The sequence below is a fragment of the Papio anubis genome, chromosome 4 (assembly GCF_008728515.1).
Source record: "Papio anubis isolate 15944 chromosome 4, Panubis1.0, whole genome shotgun sequence".
In the NCBI taxonomy this organism is placed as follows: domain Eukaryota; kingdom Metazoa; phylum Chordata; class Mammalia; order Primates; family Cercopithecidae; genus Papio; species Papio anubis.
In genome coordinates, this window is record NC_044979.1 from 37,570,108 (window position 1) to 37,589,030 (window position 18,923).

At 35.4% G+C, this 18,923-nt stretch overlaps 1 protein-coding gene across 7 annotated transcripts in view; it reads right to left on the minus strand.

The window, feature by feature from the left end:
- The window catches only part of CPED1 (cadherin like and PC-esterase domain containing 1), a 308,960-nt gene that overhangs the window by 188,180 nt on the left and 101,857 nt on the right, over nt 1-18,923 (minus strand). For all 7 annotated transcript variants that reach the window (XM_017957126.3, XM_009203765.4, XM_003896508.5 and 4 more), the window contains 2 exons: nt 13,650-13,782; nt 11,434-11,602 (listed from right to left, as the gene is read on the minus strand). In XM_017957126.3, coding sequence (XP_017812615.2) covers nt 11,434-11,602; nt 13,650-13,782 — 302 coding nt within the window. The remainder of the gene's footprint in view (nt 1-11,433; nt 11,603-13,649; nt 13,783-18,923) is intronic.

Genomic DNA, 18,923 nt, shown 5'->3' on the forward strand with positions numbered 1-18,923 from the left:
GTTTCTTTCCCATTCCTCCTCCTGACTGGTGGCTCCCCCATCTGATCTCTCAGTCAATGGCACCACCATTCAAATAATGGCTGAAGAGTCATCCTTGAACCCTCTGTCTTTAGCCTCTCACACTCCAATACCAATTCTTGTTTCTACCTTCAAAACGTATCCACATTCCATTTTTAGACGACCACCTCGCCAACCTAGGTCAAGCCACCCTGCTCCTCATCTGGACCCCTGAATGGCCTTGCAACTGGTTTCTCGGCCTCTGTTCGCAGTTCTCTTCAATCTATTCTCCACACAGCAGCAGAATGGGCTTAAAAAGTAAATCAGATCATGATAACCTCCTGTTCACTATCTTAGAAGCATCCCTTTGCCTACAGGGAAAAAATTCAATTTCTTACTTTTCCTGACTCCTGTGTGATTAGGCTCTTGCCTTTCTCTCAATCTCTCTACCACTCACCCTGTGTTCAACATGTTACCCAGTCAGTGGTTGTGGCATTCTGTGAATATGTGAAGACTCTCCTAACTTTGGAATTGTCCTTTTGCTGGGAATATTTCGCTGTCATCTCTTCAAATGGCATTTAGTCTCATTACAGAATTACAGCTCAGATCTCACCTATTCAGGGCAATCTTTCTACCTCTCATAAAGTGGGCAGTCCAGTTATTTCCTAGTCAACATCCATCCTGTTCACTTCATTCTTAGATATATTAAATACTCGTAACGATCCGAATTTCTTTATATGTGTATAATTAATTCATTATCTGTTTTTCATCTGTCATTCCATATAAGAATAAACTTTACAAAGGCAGGGACTTTGCCTTGTTTCCTGCTATGCTACTGGAGCCTAACATAACATCTATCATATAGGAGGTAGCTGGTAAATACTTGTAGCAGGAATCAAAAGGCTAATTTAACTCATAGGAAAACTATTCCTATTTTACAGACATGGAAAGTGGTCCATCGATGTTAGCAGATTTGTCTAAGGTCACAGAGTTTGTACAAGGACTTTCCTACTGCACACCCATCCCCAGACCTGTAGAACTATGGCTTGGGATTTTTCTTTTCTTTGCTGCATATCCAGTGCTGTAGATCTAATGCTGATGATTTATTTCTCTCTCCTTTAAAGTAAAAATGCAATTGGATATTTGCTTATTACTCAGCCTGAAAGGATGTCATCATCGTCCTATTCATATTTTAAAATCACATTTCTTTAACAGTAACTCCTTGAAGGCATGAAAATGAAATATATTTCCTTAGCATAATGTTTTTCTTCTGTGACTTCTGAGTTTAAAGTAATGATTTCTCTCTGTGTGATTTGAACAAATATTCTTCATGTAGATAATCTGGGTAATCAAGCACATAGAAAAATTCATATACCTTTTCAATATATCTGAAAAATTTTCTAGTAGAAGTTACTGAGAAGTTATTCTACTAGAAATTTCTACCAAAGTATCAGTTTGGAACAGTATGTTTTTTTAAACAGAATGATGAGGCTATGGTACCTGGAACTGTTAGACTCTGGAAAACTAGAGACCACATATGAAGAAGCTGATGTGGAGGGGAAACATAGTGCCTATGGCTACAGATATATATGTAAATAAAGGGGTGCCTGGAATTTCCTCTCCTGTTTGAAGTCCCTTTCTCTAAATTTTAAAGACTTGTTTCATTGAGCTTCTAAGAACAGTTTTTACAGGCTAGAAATAGGGAGTGAGAGGACAAATTGTTTTGAGACAAAGAGGATACAGTGATGTGTATAGGAATGCTCTGTGTCAGTCAATGAGGCAATGAGAGAATGACCACCTTATAGGCAGACACTCCATAGAGATCTAACAAAAGCAATGAAATATGTCTTTATGTTGCAGAAGGTAGAGAAAACAAAATATATCTGAAGAATCCTGGGAGAGAATCCATTTCTGCTGCCTCAGTAGCACTCAGAGAAATAAAACACAGCTGTTCAGTTCTATATCATAATACCAGGTCATTTAGACAATTGAAAGGAATTCCAGTTAACAGCAGATTTGAGGTTCAGGTTGTAATCAGACAGAAGTAACACAAAAGATTCATGGAAACAGTAGTGCAGTCTTACACGTTAAGTATAAAATGCCAGCTCTAACTGTAGAGTAATTTTAAAACTGGGATTATGTAGTAAGTTTAAAACTATGTGTTGCAAAATCTTTTTTCTTTTGTTGTTTTTCTTTTTTCCTTTTTTTTTTTTTTTGAGACGGAGTCTCGCTCTGTCGCCCAGGCTGGAGTGCAGTGGCACGATCTCAGCTCACTGCAAGCTCCGCCTCCTGAGTTCACGCCATTCTCCTGCCTCAGCCTCCCGAGTAGCTGGGACTACAGGTGCCCGCCACCTCGCCCGGCTAGTTTTTTGTATTTTTTAGTAGAGACGGGGTTTCACCGTGTTAGCCAGGATGGTCTCGATCTCCTGACCTCGTGATCCGCCTGTCTCGGCCTCCCAAAGTGCTGGGATTACAGGCTTCAGCCACCACGCCCGGCTCCTTTTGTTGTTTTTCTAAGGAAAAAAGTTTAGGCCTTAATTTTTGGGCAATGGGACAGGGTGATGTTTTTGAGCTTGTGGTGACTGGCTTAGACTAGAGGTTTATGGAAATCAATCTAACATCCCTGACATATTTTGTTTGATCTACAAATAAGACAGTATAGCATGTTTATAAGTCATTTCTTCTAAGTAAAGTCAATATGCCATAAAAAGTATCCTATATTTGTGTACTCTGCATATTTATACCACTCTCAAGTAAATTCCTTGAGGAGAAAGAGCTCTAGAAAATATCACTGAATTTCCTTATATGAAAAAAACATTATAAAATGTACATTTCTTCACTTAAATGTACACTCACAAGTTTATGACTAATAGGCTTAACTTTTCCGTAGAAAAAAATATTATATTTTATGATATGAATTTGAGCTGGAAGAATGAATTTTCTTAATGTATAGTCATCTAAGTGATATCATTCTTTAATAGCATTGCATATTAAATTTTACAAAATGTTCTTAAGTGAAAAAACAATGTCCAGTGGCTGACAAATGCTGAAATCATTCCAAATAATTGTGCAGCCTAGGTAACTTAAATTGTACTGAAGAATTATTATCATTCACAATCTACTTAAAAGCATGGCTTTCTTACCATAATTATGGGTTATAAAATAACTTTTAAAAATAAACATGTATAATTCAATGGGGGAAAAATGGTCCATGCTTTGCTAAGCATTTTTGCCTTTTTTCCTTTTGCCATTGGACAGCTCAGACTATTTGTACAATAGCAAAAAAGACCACTTGGGGGCAATACAGTAATTGTTTTGCTCCATCTCACAGTTATGTAGGCTTCCTTGGTGAAAAAAGATTGCTGTTTCTTCTAAATTTGAAACCACATTTTAATATGTGGAAGGAAAAAGGCTGTATTTCATTTTAAACTTACAATGAATAAATCACGTAAGACAAATGCAAGTCAGATTTTCTCCTGAAGGGAGCAAAAGCCTGTCTTCCTTCAGCAGACAAATCAGTTTACCTAGTTGGCATATTTGAGGATATTTTATATTTAGAATTTGTCACAGCCTTTGAGACAGATCTCAAGGAATAAAGGATATTGTTTATAAAAATCTCAAAAATGATATACATTTAATAAGTTTCAAAATGTTCTGGTAAAAACTTACTTTTTTTCTATACCCAAAGTAAAAGTGTAAAAATCATTTAACTTCCCCACTGAGTACATATTCTGCAATAAACTTAAGCATTAAAGCAATTAATTTTTGGAGACAATTACTGCCATTATTTTCACTGTTATTACCTTGCACTCACATACCACTTTGTAAAGGAGTTATTTTTATTACTAATTATTCTTTTCAGCTATTTGATGAGTGGAGTCTCTATTCTAATCCATTTCTCTCTCCCTGAATCTGCTGAATACTAGGTACTATGCCAAGCACTAAAGATTTGTTTCCTATGTAAATGAAGAATAAGCATAATCTCTTCTTTTAAGGATTTCAAAAAGATTTAGGCAAGTAGATTTTTCCTCTTGGTTTTTGTTCTCTTGTTTGCTGACTTTATGTGATTTTTTTTTCCTTCCAATATATTTTCCTGTCATCAGAAGATATTTAACATTACCACAGTGATGAAAAACTCAGTTAAGCCTTGTTGTTAAAGTCTTAGGGATAAAGATTTATAAAATTAAATTCAATAACTCTCTAGGTGCCTGTACAGAAATGAAAACATTTAGAAGATCGCAGGGAGTTTTGCCTTAATTCATGGTTCATTACCCAAAGATCCATCTTAACAATCCTTTCTGCATGGAGGGTAGTGAAGAAAGGGAATACAGCTGTTCTGTCTTTGAACATCTTTACGGCTTAGCTGGCTCATCTATTAAAGAAATAATAGGAAACTAAAAAATTAAGAGGGTGCTGCTCTCTATAGATGCTTAAAGTGCCTTGAAAGATTGCTTACACTAGACCTCTTTTCCCAGGCTTGGTTTTTACTCTAAACATCTGTTTATTTTATAAACTTGTGATCAGCAAGGCGTAACAGAAATCCAAGTGGCATTACTGTGCTGGCCAATGGCAGAAAGAGGAAGAGCCTGCAGAGATTAATTTTTAAGAGCTTCTGTGAAGTTCACGGGGCATACACTTCCGGGATCCAGTTCAGAGAAACAACACTTGCTCTTTTCAAGTCCTCAACCGGGCCCCATCCTCATCCCAGCATATACCTTCCCTTGATGGCTTCAGGGAGAAGCAGGCTCCCAACAGGACAGGTGAAGGGGAGGAGCTGAGAAGGGAAACACACATTCTATCCTCCAAAGTACTATTGAGGAACTTTTCGATCTTTCAAGTATCCTGAAGGAGGGAAGAAGGAATGAACTTACCTCACCTGATTTCACATTGAAATCCCTGAGTATTAGCTCACCTCCATTTTTCTGGATATATAATTAACACTTGCCTACTGATTTTCTAGTATTAAATGCAATAATAATTAGCAAATTCATTCATTAGTGTTAGATTTTACCTTTACATTGTCATTATAATACATTATATATATATAGTAGGTATATCTACACATATATGTGTGTGTGTATATATCTACCTATATAAAGCATTATTTTAGTTAATTATATTTGCATATATCTATGCATTCACAACCCTAGTTCAGAAGAGAAAATATGCTTGAATTAACAACGATGGAATATGTAAATCCATACGACTATCTTCTGTTGTAGAACCTGCTCTTAAATCTTATTTTCCCCAAATGGCAGTTTTTAATAAGTTATTATTAATGAGGTACCTTTAATTACAATGAGGATGATAGATAACGATTCATTGATAAACATTTTTGAGCATCTGCCATGCGCCAGGCACTCTGTGAGGCTCTGGAGATGCAGACACATTGCTTGCCTTTTTGAGGCTTAGAGTCATTTGCTTAAGTTATCATTTTGGCCAAATGAAGATGATCATCATTAAAGAATAGTTTTCTTTACATTTAGGATAATAATCCAAGTTCAGCCTTCAGAATTAATGAATGTACAAAATGACGAATGTACAAAATGACTTGACAAATCTTTTAATAGAACTAAGTTGGGAATGAAGGAATGAAATGAATGAATGAATTGCTTTTAAAAAAAGACACAAAGTTGGCATAAAGAGTATTAGTGCAAAATAATTAAGTTATTCTACATTAATGTACTTTAAAATCATGTACAGTTACAAGGCAGTGACTCTTTTACTAGAGCAAACGTATATTCGAAATAATATCTAACATCAATGTGGCTGATTATTTTGCAGTTATTGTAAAAGTTTTTAAAGTAAGTCAGCTTTGGTCACAAGTTTATTCAATTACATGCTGGTTATTTATAGTTTCTATTTATATAAAAATCATACTTTAAAATGAACACCCTGATGCAATTTTAAAATTTAATTCAAGCAAAAGTAGGTTAAGTAATACATCAACTCTTTTTACAAACTCTCAGGAGAAGACTTTTATTCACATTCTTTCTACAGCTGACATAAATCTCCTGGGCCTAGCGAAGGGCCAGATGCTCAGTCAAAAAGCCTTTTACAAGGTCTGCTTCATAGCCTGCGGTTTTAGACATAAAATGAAGATCAGGAGAACACTTCCTAAGGTTGAAAAACCATACTGTCACTTTATACCTTCTTCCAAAGACATTACTCATTTTTACCTTGGGAATATATGAGCGATCTCACCCAACATTATCAAAGGCACTGCATAAATATTGACGACAAATGAGGCTAACTTCATCCCTGCAACTGTGTCATGTTTCCAAAATGAATAAGGGATATATGTATCTTTTAAAAAGGAATCTTGTACATAACAACATTCCTTTCTTCGCCACAGTTCTCCTCTGCCCGCTGTGCACATTTGTTGATTGCATTGATGTGAGAGGGAATTGCAGGCACTGGAGATGGAAGAATGGTCCCCTGAAGGCCATGGCAGTGGTGGTAGAGAGTTGGTGATTTAGAACTCACAAATCTGACTTGAAAAAAGGCTATGGTATCCCAGACTTCCCTATTTCTATCAAAGCGGCCCTTATCTAGAAATTCAGATTATGACATCTGAATACTGCATTTACTGGAAAACAAATGATCATTTATATAATATTTATCTATATCATATATATATCATTGCAAAGTAGAGTGGCTGGCTTACAGCAGTTAGGGATAAAGTAGACTCAGGCAATTTCTTCATGCATGCAGTTAAAATTTTTTAAATGACCTTTGATTCAATTCAATCGAAGAGACACTTATAGGGAGTTGATTATATGCAAGGAATCATCTTCATATAACTTTATATCTGATGTCAAATATGGAATAGCAACACATCTAACGTCTTCAAATATGGGATGGCTGATCAAACAATGAATTAATTTAATTTATGTCTTGACTGGACAAAATAAGGCTTTTGACAACCTTTTCTGCCAGAAGTCACAAATCTCTTCAGCAATACATTTTCATAAAAACAGTCAGTCAACTACGGTTAGAAGTATAAAGAATCTTCAGACATCATAAAACGTTACAGATATTACAGTTGCCTCTCTGTTGGGTAACTTATTTTGTGATTTACAATGGATGAAGGGATGACTTGTGACTTTTCGCTCTAAGAACCAAATTTAAATTTATGACATTTCTTGCAGTTAATCTATATGACCTGTTTTTTAAGACAGACATAGATTCATTTAACCAAAAGTTATAGTTAGAATATTTGTGAAAGGGATTTACTCTTGAATTTATAGATACAAACTGAAGTGTTTTATAATTCAGTTGAGAGCTTTTTAAGGGAAGACATTTTTAAATAAAATATTTCTTAAAATTGGATTTATTATACTCATCAAGTAAATGATATTGTCTTTAACAGCAACAAATAGAGTTGTTTTAAAATCAGATCAATCGATATAGTGAGCAAATATCACATTTGCAGTTTTTTTCTTTTTCACATCTTCCTCTGCTTTTAGGTTTGAACATCCTTGGGAAACACCTAACGCTTAAATTTTTAAATACTTTATTCTATAGAAAGGTATTAAAAATAGTTTACAAAGCTTCTATTTTCCATTATTCCTCAAATTTGCATTTCTTGATTTTTTTTTTTACTCTCTACAAAGCTTTAACAGATAAAGTATCTCAGCAGAAGACCTAATTGGAAATAAATGAGCTCATAGTTATATCTGTTATTGCCTTCATACCTTCTTTAGCTGCCAGAATGTTCTATAAATGGCCACTGATAACTAGTTTAGTGGGCTTGCCTCATCACACAGTACATAAATCACTACTGATTTAACTAAGTCATTTGGGCTTTGAATTCAGGACTCAGTACACACACACACACACACAAAATTATGTTTTGTGGAATTTGAGAACAGTGTTTAATAACATGCTGGTATAGCGTGGGTAGTTTTTAAAGTGGGTTTTGGTTTTGTCCTTCACATTAGCAGTGTGAAATTTCTATGTATTTTTTCACATCTAAAAATACCAGGAGAAAGCAGTATTTCTGAGGATGGTTAAGTAATTTAACAGATGAGTTATAATCTATTTGTTTTAACTGAAATAACAAGTACATCAGTTGAAGGGTAAATGAATATCCTCTTGTTTTCTGAAACTTATCTGTATCATCAAGCGTAACTTTGGACTAGTAAGGAAACAATTGCTTTCTCTGCATTGACCCAGGAAGCTGCACTACCTCCCTCTGAGAGGAGATAACAGTATTGTCCAGAATAATCAGGCAAGATCTTGAAAAGATAAATCCTAAGGAGAGGATGAAAATGACAAGAACTGCATGCTTTCCTGTGCTACAACCACAGCTTCCATCTGTCTCACAGAAAAGACAAACACATGAATAAGAAAGGAAATAGTGAACAAAGCATGAAAATCTAAAGAAAACCAGATCACAATGAGATTTCTTTTTTCATGATTTATTTTCAGGAAATACATAAATAAATACTATCATAAAAATTAGCCTGTTATTTGTACCAGGGTAGGCGGAGCGGCACTTAAACAAAAAGAGGAAAAATACTTTAAAAATTATTTAAAATATCTAAGAGCTTCAGTTTCCTGTTAAGATGATTCACTAGCCCAGGTGAAATGAGATCCACGCAACAATTTGATAACAAAGAACAAATAACAAATACTTCTTTGAAAGGGATTCTAGAGCTATCGTGAACTGGTCTGACCAGTGGTAGCCATGGTCAGGGATAAGTGGAGTTGGGGGAGGGGTGTTGTTGGAGGGTACTTGAGGCAACAGGCTGAAGGAAAATGTTTTCATTTTCCTCCTAACTCTCCCCTGTCTTCCCCTAGGACAATCATTGGTTGCTCCTTCCTTGTTAAGGATGCTAAGCCCAGGCCCGGGATTCAGACTGCTGAATTTCTTGGGAGAGAGGATGAAAAAAATGTGTGGAGTTACTGGTCACATGTGGCATTCACTCCTCCACCTACTGTCTGTCAACCCCCAGGCTTGATGATGTATAATGGAGGAAGGTGTGCTTCCTCCCAGTGCTTTTATGCCTGAGAGAGTCTAGGGGGTGAAATTCTGACCAGGAAAGTTACCTGGCTACAAAGGGAAGCAACCAAAAGTTATTTCTTCATGTTTGGAACACATTCTCTCCCTTCTCCTTGGATTCACCTGAAAGGACTGACCTTCCCCAAACACTATACTGGCTGGAATAAATAATGTCTGCAAGAGGACTTAAGCTCAAATGACAATATAGGGAATGCACAAAAAAATACACCTACTTCAAAAGAAAGGCAACAAACTGAACAACATATATTATGCGGCCAAAACTGATAGATGAGGAATTTAAAATAAGCATGAGCAATATACTGAAAGAAATAATAGAAGATAGTAGCAAAATAAAATGTGAAAAAGAAATCATTAAAAAGAACAAAGAAGAATACGGTAAAAATGTTAGAAGTCAATAAAAATATACTAGTTTTTAAGTGAAGGGAAATGAGCATTTAAGTTATACATGTAGCATTAAATAAATAAATGAAATACAAGAAACAACAGATGAGATAGCAGTAAAGCTACAGTGTAAGAAGGATTTTGATATAATTTGGGTATTTGCCCCCTCCAAATCTCAAGTTGAAATATGATCCCCAATGTTGGAGGTGGGGCCTGCTAAGAGCTGTTTGGGTTGTGGGGGCAGATCACTCATGAAGGGCTTGGTGCCTTCCTGGTGGTGACTTCTCCCTCTATTAGTTCTCAGGAGAGCTTTGTTTAAGAGCCTGGCATCTCTCTTGCTCCCTCTCTCACCATGTGACATGATTTCTCCCACTTTGCCTTCTACCATAAATGGAAGCTTCTTGAGGCCTCATCAGAAACCATGCAGATGCTGGTTCCATGCTTGTACAGCCTTCAGAACCATGAACTAAATAAACATTTTTCTTTATAAATTTCCCAGCCTCAGATGTTCCTTTATAGCAATGCAAAACAGACTGACACAGATTGTATAATTCAAAAGATAAGATTAAAGAACTGTCTTAGAAAACAGAAATGCTTCCAGAAAGCAGATAAGAAAAGCCAAATAATATAAATAGAAATGGAAGGATCAAATCTGGTCAACAGAAGAAGGAAGAATAAAAACAGTGAGCAAAAATATTTCAAGAAATCATGAAAACAAATTTTTAGAATTAAAGATTAAAGACATCAGACCCAAATTGAAAACACTCGAATCGTAAAAGAAACAAGTCCAGGAGGACATTGTAAACAGTGTGGGGAAGTGAGGATGGTAAGTGTCTTGATACAGTTTTTTTTTGTATTTGAGGGAAAAAAGACCAAAAAAAGGAACAAGTGATTATTTCAACCAAAACTAAAAATCTACATTGTGATAATGGGATTTGGGGAAGTGGTACAGAGACCAAAAGAGTCTTGAGAAGGCAAGGTTGGGAAGCAGATAGAAATATTGAAAAGTCTAAGAAATGAACAGGAAAACATAAACACAAGTGCATGTTTTAAATTAACAGTGACCACTGTATGTTATATATGTAAAGAATGCACAACTTTTAAACTTACAGAAGAATATTTAAGCTTTACAGTGAAAAAGCAAACAAAGTTTAAGAGGGAAAAACGAAAGCACACTAAATAAAAAAAAAGAAGATGCCAGAAATAAATTCTAACAATTTGCTCATGCCTTCTTCTTGAGCTGGAAGATTTTCCAAAATTCAAAATTCAATTTATAAAGGTAAATTTTGAAAAAAATCAAGTTCAATCATTTTTGAATCTGCTGAAACTATGAGAGACCCTGTGCATTCTTTCAGTTTCTTTCCATTTCCTCTTTTTGGTATGCAGAACAATAAAATACTGTAAAATCAAAATTTCTTTAAAATTTATGAAACATATTGTCATCACTAGATCTCATTTTCTGCCAAGTTGATCTGAGCTACCTTTTATAACTTACTAAACTTTTTGGGATTATTATTAAGTTCTTCCCTGAAATCTTCCCTATTATCCTTTATGTCATAGCTTGCTATATTAGGCACACTTGAAAGCTTTATTTTTCACTCAGCAAATATTCCATATTGACTGGTGTAATGAACTAGCATTATGCTTCCTAAGGGTGAAGCAAAAAGCACAAAGGCAAAATTGTATTTCCATTTGTTGCTTTGACTATATTTTTCTTGAATAAGTGAAAAATTAAGAAAAACAGAGTATAGCTGTGAACTAGCTCTGTAATAAGTAGATCAAAGAATTGAACTATCACGATGAATTGAGAAAAAAGAATGTAGCCTTTGTGATCCCTAGTGAATTAAGCTGCTTCCAATTCATTTTTAAACCTGCACCTATTAAATGAAAATCTTTTCTTGCAGCAATTAAAAAGATGTGATCTTTGTTCAATGGGATTTGATAACCATAAAGGTGGGAAGATGGCAGCCCAACTCACTTTACTTCAGCGTACTTGTGTGAAATAATAGCTTCAACTGAGAGCTTACCTTGACAGTGAAGCGTTTTTTCTTTGGCGGATTCCAAACTGTGCCAGTTGAATGAATGAATGCACGCAAAGGGGTTAAGGATGTCACCAACACATACGCTTTAAGAATCACAGATAGATCTTCGGCTCGAAAGATTGTTTCATGTGGAGCAAGGACTGTCGTTTCATTCCTAAAAAAATAAAACAACGTAGTTAGCGCTCCATAATGTAGGGTTGAGTATGTAATTTGCAAATTACCTTCAAGCTTTGTAAACTGCTACTAGCCTTTGTAGGACGCCCACCTTCAGTGTGTGGATTTCCTTGAACAATTTCAATTGCTTATTAGCATCACCACCAGGTGGTGGAGAGGTACAGCTAGAATGAGTCAAACTGATAATAGTTCCCCACTCCGCCAGATTTAATCAAAGTATTTTTAAAAAGTAAAAAAGGTGGCTGGGCCCAGTGGTTTATGCCTATAATCCCAGCACTTTGGAAGGCCGAGACGGGCGGATCAGGAGTTCGAGACCAGCCTGGCCAACATAGTGAAACCCCATCGCTACTAAAAATACAAAAATTAGCCAGGCATGGTGGCAGGTGCCTGTAGTCCCAGCTACTTGAGAGGCTGAGACAGGAGAATCACCTGAACCTGGGAGGCAGAGGTTGCAGTGAGCCGAGATCGCATCACTGCACTTCAGCTTGGGCAACAGAGTGAGACTTTGTCTCACAATAAGTAAATAAGTAAGTAAATAAATAAATAAATAAATAAATAAAATAAATAAAATAAAAAGGTGGAAAGATAGTATGTAGAATAAAGTTGAATTTAAAAAATAAATATATAAATTAGTCACAGTACCCATGACCTCAGATGCACGGTACCATTGCAACAAAAGTGATATAAATTACAGTTTGAGTGAAACTTTCTAAAACCTTCTACCTCTGCCTACCTTTGCTCTATTTTTTCTTCTCTAGAAAAATGTGTTGTTTTTACACAGTGAACAGGTCACCAAGAATATGTGAAAATACTTTGCCCACTAGTTCAATCTTACCTAATGTCCCTACTCCCAGATAATGAAGAGTTAACTTAAGGGATTGAATGTTAAAACAAACAAACAAACAAACAAAAAAAGAAAACACTTCAGGTTACAAAGGAAAAGTAACACCAGTTTAATATTTTGTAATGAAACAAATATGCTTTCATCATAAATAATACCAAAATATATAATTATTTGCTTTTCTACATAATATTTCTAAATGTTAAATATCTAAGTTTGATCAATGAAAGGACTGTGCTATTTACATATATATATATATATATATATATATTTTTTTTTTTTTTTTTGGAGACAAGGTCTTGCTGTCACTCAGGCTGGCGTGAAGTGGTGCGATCACAGCTCACTGCAGCCTCCACTTCAAGGGCTCAATTGGTTCTCTTGCCTCAGCCTCCTGAGTAGCTGAGACTACAGGCATGCACCACCATGCCTGGCTAATTTTTTTTCTATTCTTTGTATAGATGGATTCTCGCTATGTTGCTCAGGCTGGTCTTAAACTCCTGGGCTTAAGTAATTCTCCTGCCTTGACCTCCCAAAGCACTGGGATTCCAGGCACGAACCACTGCACCTGACCTAGTTTTAACTTTAAAATTCTAGGTTGGCACAAGATGCATACGATTCTTCAATAAATACTATTAACTGTTTAAATACTACTTAATAATTATAAAATTAGATAAGGCAAACTTATTTGTGTCTTGGATAATTAAAACCTCTTAATTTTTCACTATAATTTATCTACATTATAAAATCCTTTCCCTGGAGGAAACTTGGATAACTTGATATAGAGCAGATACTTTCTTAGACGCTAAGAGCCATTAAAAAAAATAATAGCAGAAATAATGCATCCAGCCATATTCATAGTCTAAGGCAAAGTCATTTGAGTATAAAATGGAAGCTAAAATTTTATAGTTTTGCATTGTCAAGGTTTTCAATTCAATTTCCTTTAATGTAACTTACTAGATAAGAGTCCAATTTACCCAAATGTTTATTCTCTGGCAGGACAGGTTTGAATTAATCTAGGAGAAAGTCAATGATGGCATTCTTTATTTAAAAAGGAGAGCTGAAAATTTATGTAAGAGAAACTAATAATTCACACTTGTGAACTCCCCATATCTGTTCTGTGCTTTTCTCTTGTTAGCCGTCTCCTAAAATGCATGCTGGTTATAACAATTCACACTGATTAGCTTACAGCTGTTCATGTCTCCAGTCCTCTGGTTTCCACATACGTGGCTTCACTGTTTTTAAAAGGTGACTCGAAGTACTCGGCTTTAATTGTATTCCCTGATCCAGACACACAGAGGGACTCACTGGAAGTTGCAATTCTGAAAAGATTCAAGAGAGCAGAAGACAGTCATTTTATTGTTTCTTTTTGGAACTGCTTTGAAAATAGAGTATGCTGTGTTAAACTGCAGGGTACATGAGAAATATGCAACCATTTTTCTCCCCATTCTGAATCAAACTTGGCTCCACTAAGTATGAATGCATATGTAGAGAGGCCTTTGTTTGCCATATGTTCTCTTACTACAGAGGAGGAAAACAACTGGAATAATTAATTTCATTTTCTTGCTCAGAAGGGGAGGTAGATATAATGTCTCTAACTGTCCAACACCAAGCTGATCTATCCTACAAAGTTGAAGGATGCATTCTCAATGAGGGGGTGGTGGCTGTAAGAGCAGACTTTTGTTTGTGATGAGAATATTACATAGAAAACTTGAGCTGATTCCGACAATACAATGCTGATATACTAAAGTTTGTTATGCTTCGTGACCTTGGGAATCTCAACAACAGGGCTTTATTGTCTAATAAAATATTAATTACTGCATTTTAAGGTATATAAAAATAAAGAACAATAATAATGCTTTACTTAAGAACACACATATTGACATGCTTAAACATAAAGGTATTGCATATACATGATTACAGAAATCAAATATTACAGAAAGCAACCAAATGAGCAGAAAAAGCATCCTCCAATCCACTTCTATCTAGAACCTCTTCCCACCAAAAACCAATGCTTACATATTAACTTTTAAAATCTGAATAAGTACATTGGGTCAGATGTATATATTTCTTCAATACAAAAGTTGATGTACAATACATCAACAAAATATCAAATATAAAATATCAATGTATCTACATGAACCTATATATGTACGTATTTCTGTTTGTTTTTTTAATTATCCCAAAGAGGTGTTATAATAATATATGTCTGGCTTATTTATACCTACTAACCCATCCTGGCATCCTTTCCATATCAGCATATTCAGAGTTATTTCATACATACCTCTTAATAGCTTAGGGTGCTTCATTAAATAAATATACATTTGATTTAGCCATTCTCTATTGTTGTGTATTTAGATTATTTTTGTAATGTTTTTCTTTTGCTATTTCAAAAGCACTGCAATGAATACTCTTATACATCTATTTTGGTGTACTTTTACAAATTTGTCTAGTGGCAGATTCGTATTGGTATGTGCAATTGCCAGGTCAATGGCAAATGCCCTGCAAATTTGTTAGACATGGCCAGATTGCCTCCCAAAATGGCTGCTCCAATTTCCACACTCTCCAGCAGTATCTGGAAGTTGTTTTCCTAATCCCAGGTCACAGTGCTTTATTTTTTAATTATATAATTTATCCAGCTCTCAAAATAGAACAAAGCCTTTAAATTATTTTTCCCCTTTGTGCACATTTCATCAATACTAACATAGTCTAATTTAAAACACTTCACACTCTTAAGTAAAAGTCAGCAGAAGTCAAGCTGTTCAATGTATTCCCATATCTCATTATTTAGCACAGTGTGATCTTGCTCCAAAAAGGATAACTTATTTGTAAGTTTTCCCTTTTAATGAAGTTCTAATACATCATAATAAAGGAAATATTCAAATGGCTTTGGTTTTGGAGATGATAAATGAACAGCCATTAAGTTAATTTCTTTTCTTGAGAATCACAACTTTTAAAAAGTTGAAATGTTTATGTAAGCCTTTAAATTTGCAGTAAGAAAATATATGTTTTTAATTAAAATTTTACTAAATAGAGTTATGTTTTCAGAGTATATTACTAGGACAAGTTTTGTGTCTCCAAAGAGCTGATTTGGAGGCGTCTTTTGTAAAGTATGAGAAAAAGTATAATTTACTCTGATTTCCCTTTTACTTTGCTGCCAAAAAGCACAGAATTGATTTCAAACTCAAGCACAGTTGACATTAAAGAAGCTAGACATATTAAGTTTTTCGCCAAGATAATATCTCAATGGTTTCGAGGAAGTTGTCAAAAAACACGTCAAAAGAATAAACAATTTTATGTCACTTTTTTCTGGTTTAGCTCAAGTGGAGCCATACATGACACTGAAGGGGTCCAAAACAGGAATTGCCAAGACTATGTCAGATTTCCACATGAATCTCTGAAACTCTGATCGGATAATGGAAATGAATACTGAGCAAAATAACTTTACCTTTATTTTTATATTTATACATATATCAATACATTCTAGGCTTCCTATTATATTATTCCAGGCTTGGATGTTACTTTTTATTATTCTAATAGAAAAAAAAAAAACTCTGTAATTAGCTGTCCCCTCTAAAATTATTCTCATTTAACTTGATTATAGCCACAACTCAGATATAAACTTCATTCATATCTTTAAAAGCTGCAAATGCATTTTATGGAATTTCATAAATAATCGTGTAAACATTTTGGTGTCCTAGGCTATCATTTAACAGATAAAGGTATGCCTGGAGCAGTATGTCTTGTATCTTTCATCTGGCATAGCCTTCTAGGGCTCTCTCAACAGTCCAGTCTAATCCATTTATTACTCCATTCCCCTTCTCCATGGCCCAACCAACACACTCAAAGAGCCTAGAAATCTCCTACAAACAATGCTCAAAAGACCTTCTGCTTTTGGAAAGGATTTGGGTGATGAGGCTGTATGACACAGTCTTCCAAACAGCCTAGTTCATTAACATATACTTGTTAAAAATGTTAAAGTAACTTAATATGGAATACCTACCATGACTCTTTAGGGCTTTCCTGCCCCATAATATGCAGACTGAATGGAAAGTAGATTAAAATGTGAAATATCATATGGTGAATAGTGCTGTACTTTTATTTATTGGCTACTCTTAGCTTATTTTAGAGAGCCCTGAAGCCTGTAACTGTATGATCAGCAAAGTTTACGCAGAACAAAAGTGAACAATTTGTTAGGGATGCATGAAACCTGCTTTTCAATACCTTTTAATATCTGGTTGGGGAAAAAGTATTATGAAAATGATGATTAAACCAGAAACAGGAGACCTGGGCTTTCATTTTGGTTCTTGCCAACCAACAATTAATAGACTTGTGACATTGTTAGGAAGCCTTCTAAAATCCAGCACATAAATCCCATGAGTCTTCTGAACTTCCCACATCACTGAACACTATAGTTACTAAAATAAGCACTAAAGTAAGTGCACAGGAAATATTTGAAATACTTGTTCTAACAATGAACTTGTTTTGGGGGGTTAAGTCAATCTATGGCTTAACAAAATCATATTCCAATGAATTAAAAACATTTTATTTGATTATTTCTTTCCCTTCTATGTGGCATATGAGTATATATACCACAGTCAAATATTAAACACTGAAAAAACACTTATACTGACAAAGATTACCTACCAAATGTATATTGCATTTGATTTAATGTTTTGCCTTACAGCTAATAATTAATAGGGAAGTAATAATAAAAGTATAATTATATTTCACAGATATTTGAATATCGTCTTGCATTTTCATATTAGAAAACTAGATTTAGCTAGTATTTTCTTATTTCAAAATTTTCAATAAAGATAAAGGCCTTATTTAATAGTTAGCAATTAGTTTTGAGATTAGAAGTGTAAATAAGTACCATTTATGAGTGCATTAATCATTCCTCCTGCCTGAGGGCATTGATAAGTCTTAGAACTTAGCCTACAGGTATAAAAGCTCTGCAAATATAACCTCAGAACTTTCACATATAGTAAATAGAAACTGATATATGCACAAACTGAAGTGATAGCCAGGAAATCACTCTGTCAGTCAGGGCCCCAGAAGACAGCAGAGTCAAAGGAGTAACTGAAGAGACTATTAACCACGAGACAATGAAAGAAGGACTGCTAACAAACATATGGGTATAGTTCAGGAAAATCAACAAGGGGTAGAGGAGCTCCCCAGGGCCGACAAAATGGGAAGCTTTTACCACGCTTAGCCCAGGAAGGAGAAGTTTCCAGAACCAGGCAAAAGCATTGTTATAGGAAAGGCCATTAAGAAAGACTGTGGCTACAGGTAGAAGAACACAGCCACTTTCAAGCCAGGGTCCAGAGGGGAAGGAGCCAGGCAACAAATACTCCCAAATTATTTCCTCCTGTCCTCAATCTCTCGCTAGATGCCAGGGGACAAGGATACCCTGTGGATGCAGTCTGTGGAGGACGGCTCCCTGGAGAAGGGTGTAGAGTGAATCCGAGGGGCAAATAGAGAATATTCAGCACAAACTCTACACAGTACTTGGTAAATACAAGTTTTGGCCTTAGTCTTCTCAGTAGCCACATGTCCTAGAGAAACAAACAACTGTGTGTGTGTGTGTGTGTGTGTGTGTGTGTAAAAAGAAAAAAGGAGCAATATTAGCTTTGATTTCAAATAAGAGCATTCAGATATGGCAGCAAGGGATAGCATAGGTTGAGCCACATAAAATTGCCTTTTGTTAGGTAAAAAAAAAAAATTGTTGAATGTTGATCAAATATCAGCAATTTCATCATACTCAATCTAATTTTTTTTTTCCTTCATCATGATGCCAACAGTGGGGAAGAAAGAGTGACTAAACATACTGCTGTGAAAAACAGTTACAGTGGCTAGAATGTCAGTGGGTAGAAATGGCAAAAGGGGGACCTTGAAATCATTCAGTGAGTGTTTGGCTTATGCTTTGAAAACAAGAGAAGCCTAGTCTAAGTTGTGCCAGTTGCTAGAAGAGAACAAAAATCTTCAGCTCTGAATCTGTTTTCTCTTTGTATGATGCTGAAAAAGTCTAGCAGCAAGTAGACTAAAAGAATAAGTAGATGGTGTCTAAGTTCCTTTGCAATCTTCAATCTCTGTGATCCTAGATAAAAAGTTATGATTTAAATATGTGCTATAAATGGCCTAATGGAGAAGATAAGTGGCCAGGGTCTCAGCACCAGAGCTGAAATGCAGTCCCTCTGTGAATTTGTCATGTTCTGGTAATTGTGAGTGCTCCACAGGGTCAACCAGCTCCAGTTTCATTTGAGTGAGACACACTAAGTCTTGTGGGAAGAGGCTGTAGCTGAAGAAGCTCCTATCCTCTAACTAGTATTTTAGGAGCATCAACCACCCTTTCACCTCTTATGCAGTGTATAAAATGGTGAGAAAATATATCACAAGGTAGAGTCGAGGTTACAAGCTTGATCACTCATTAGAAGTTAGAAGGTAAGGGTTATTTTGAGTG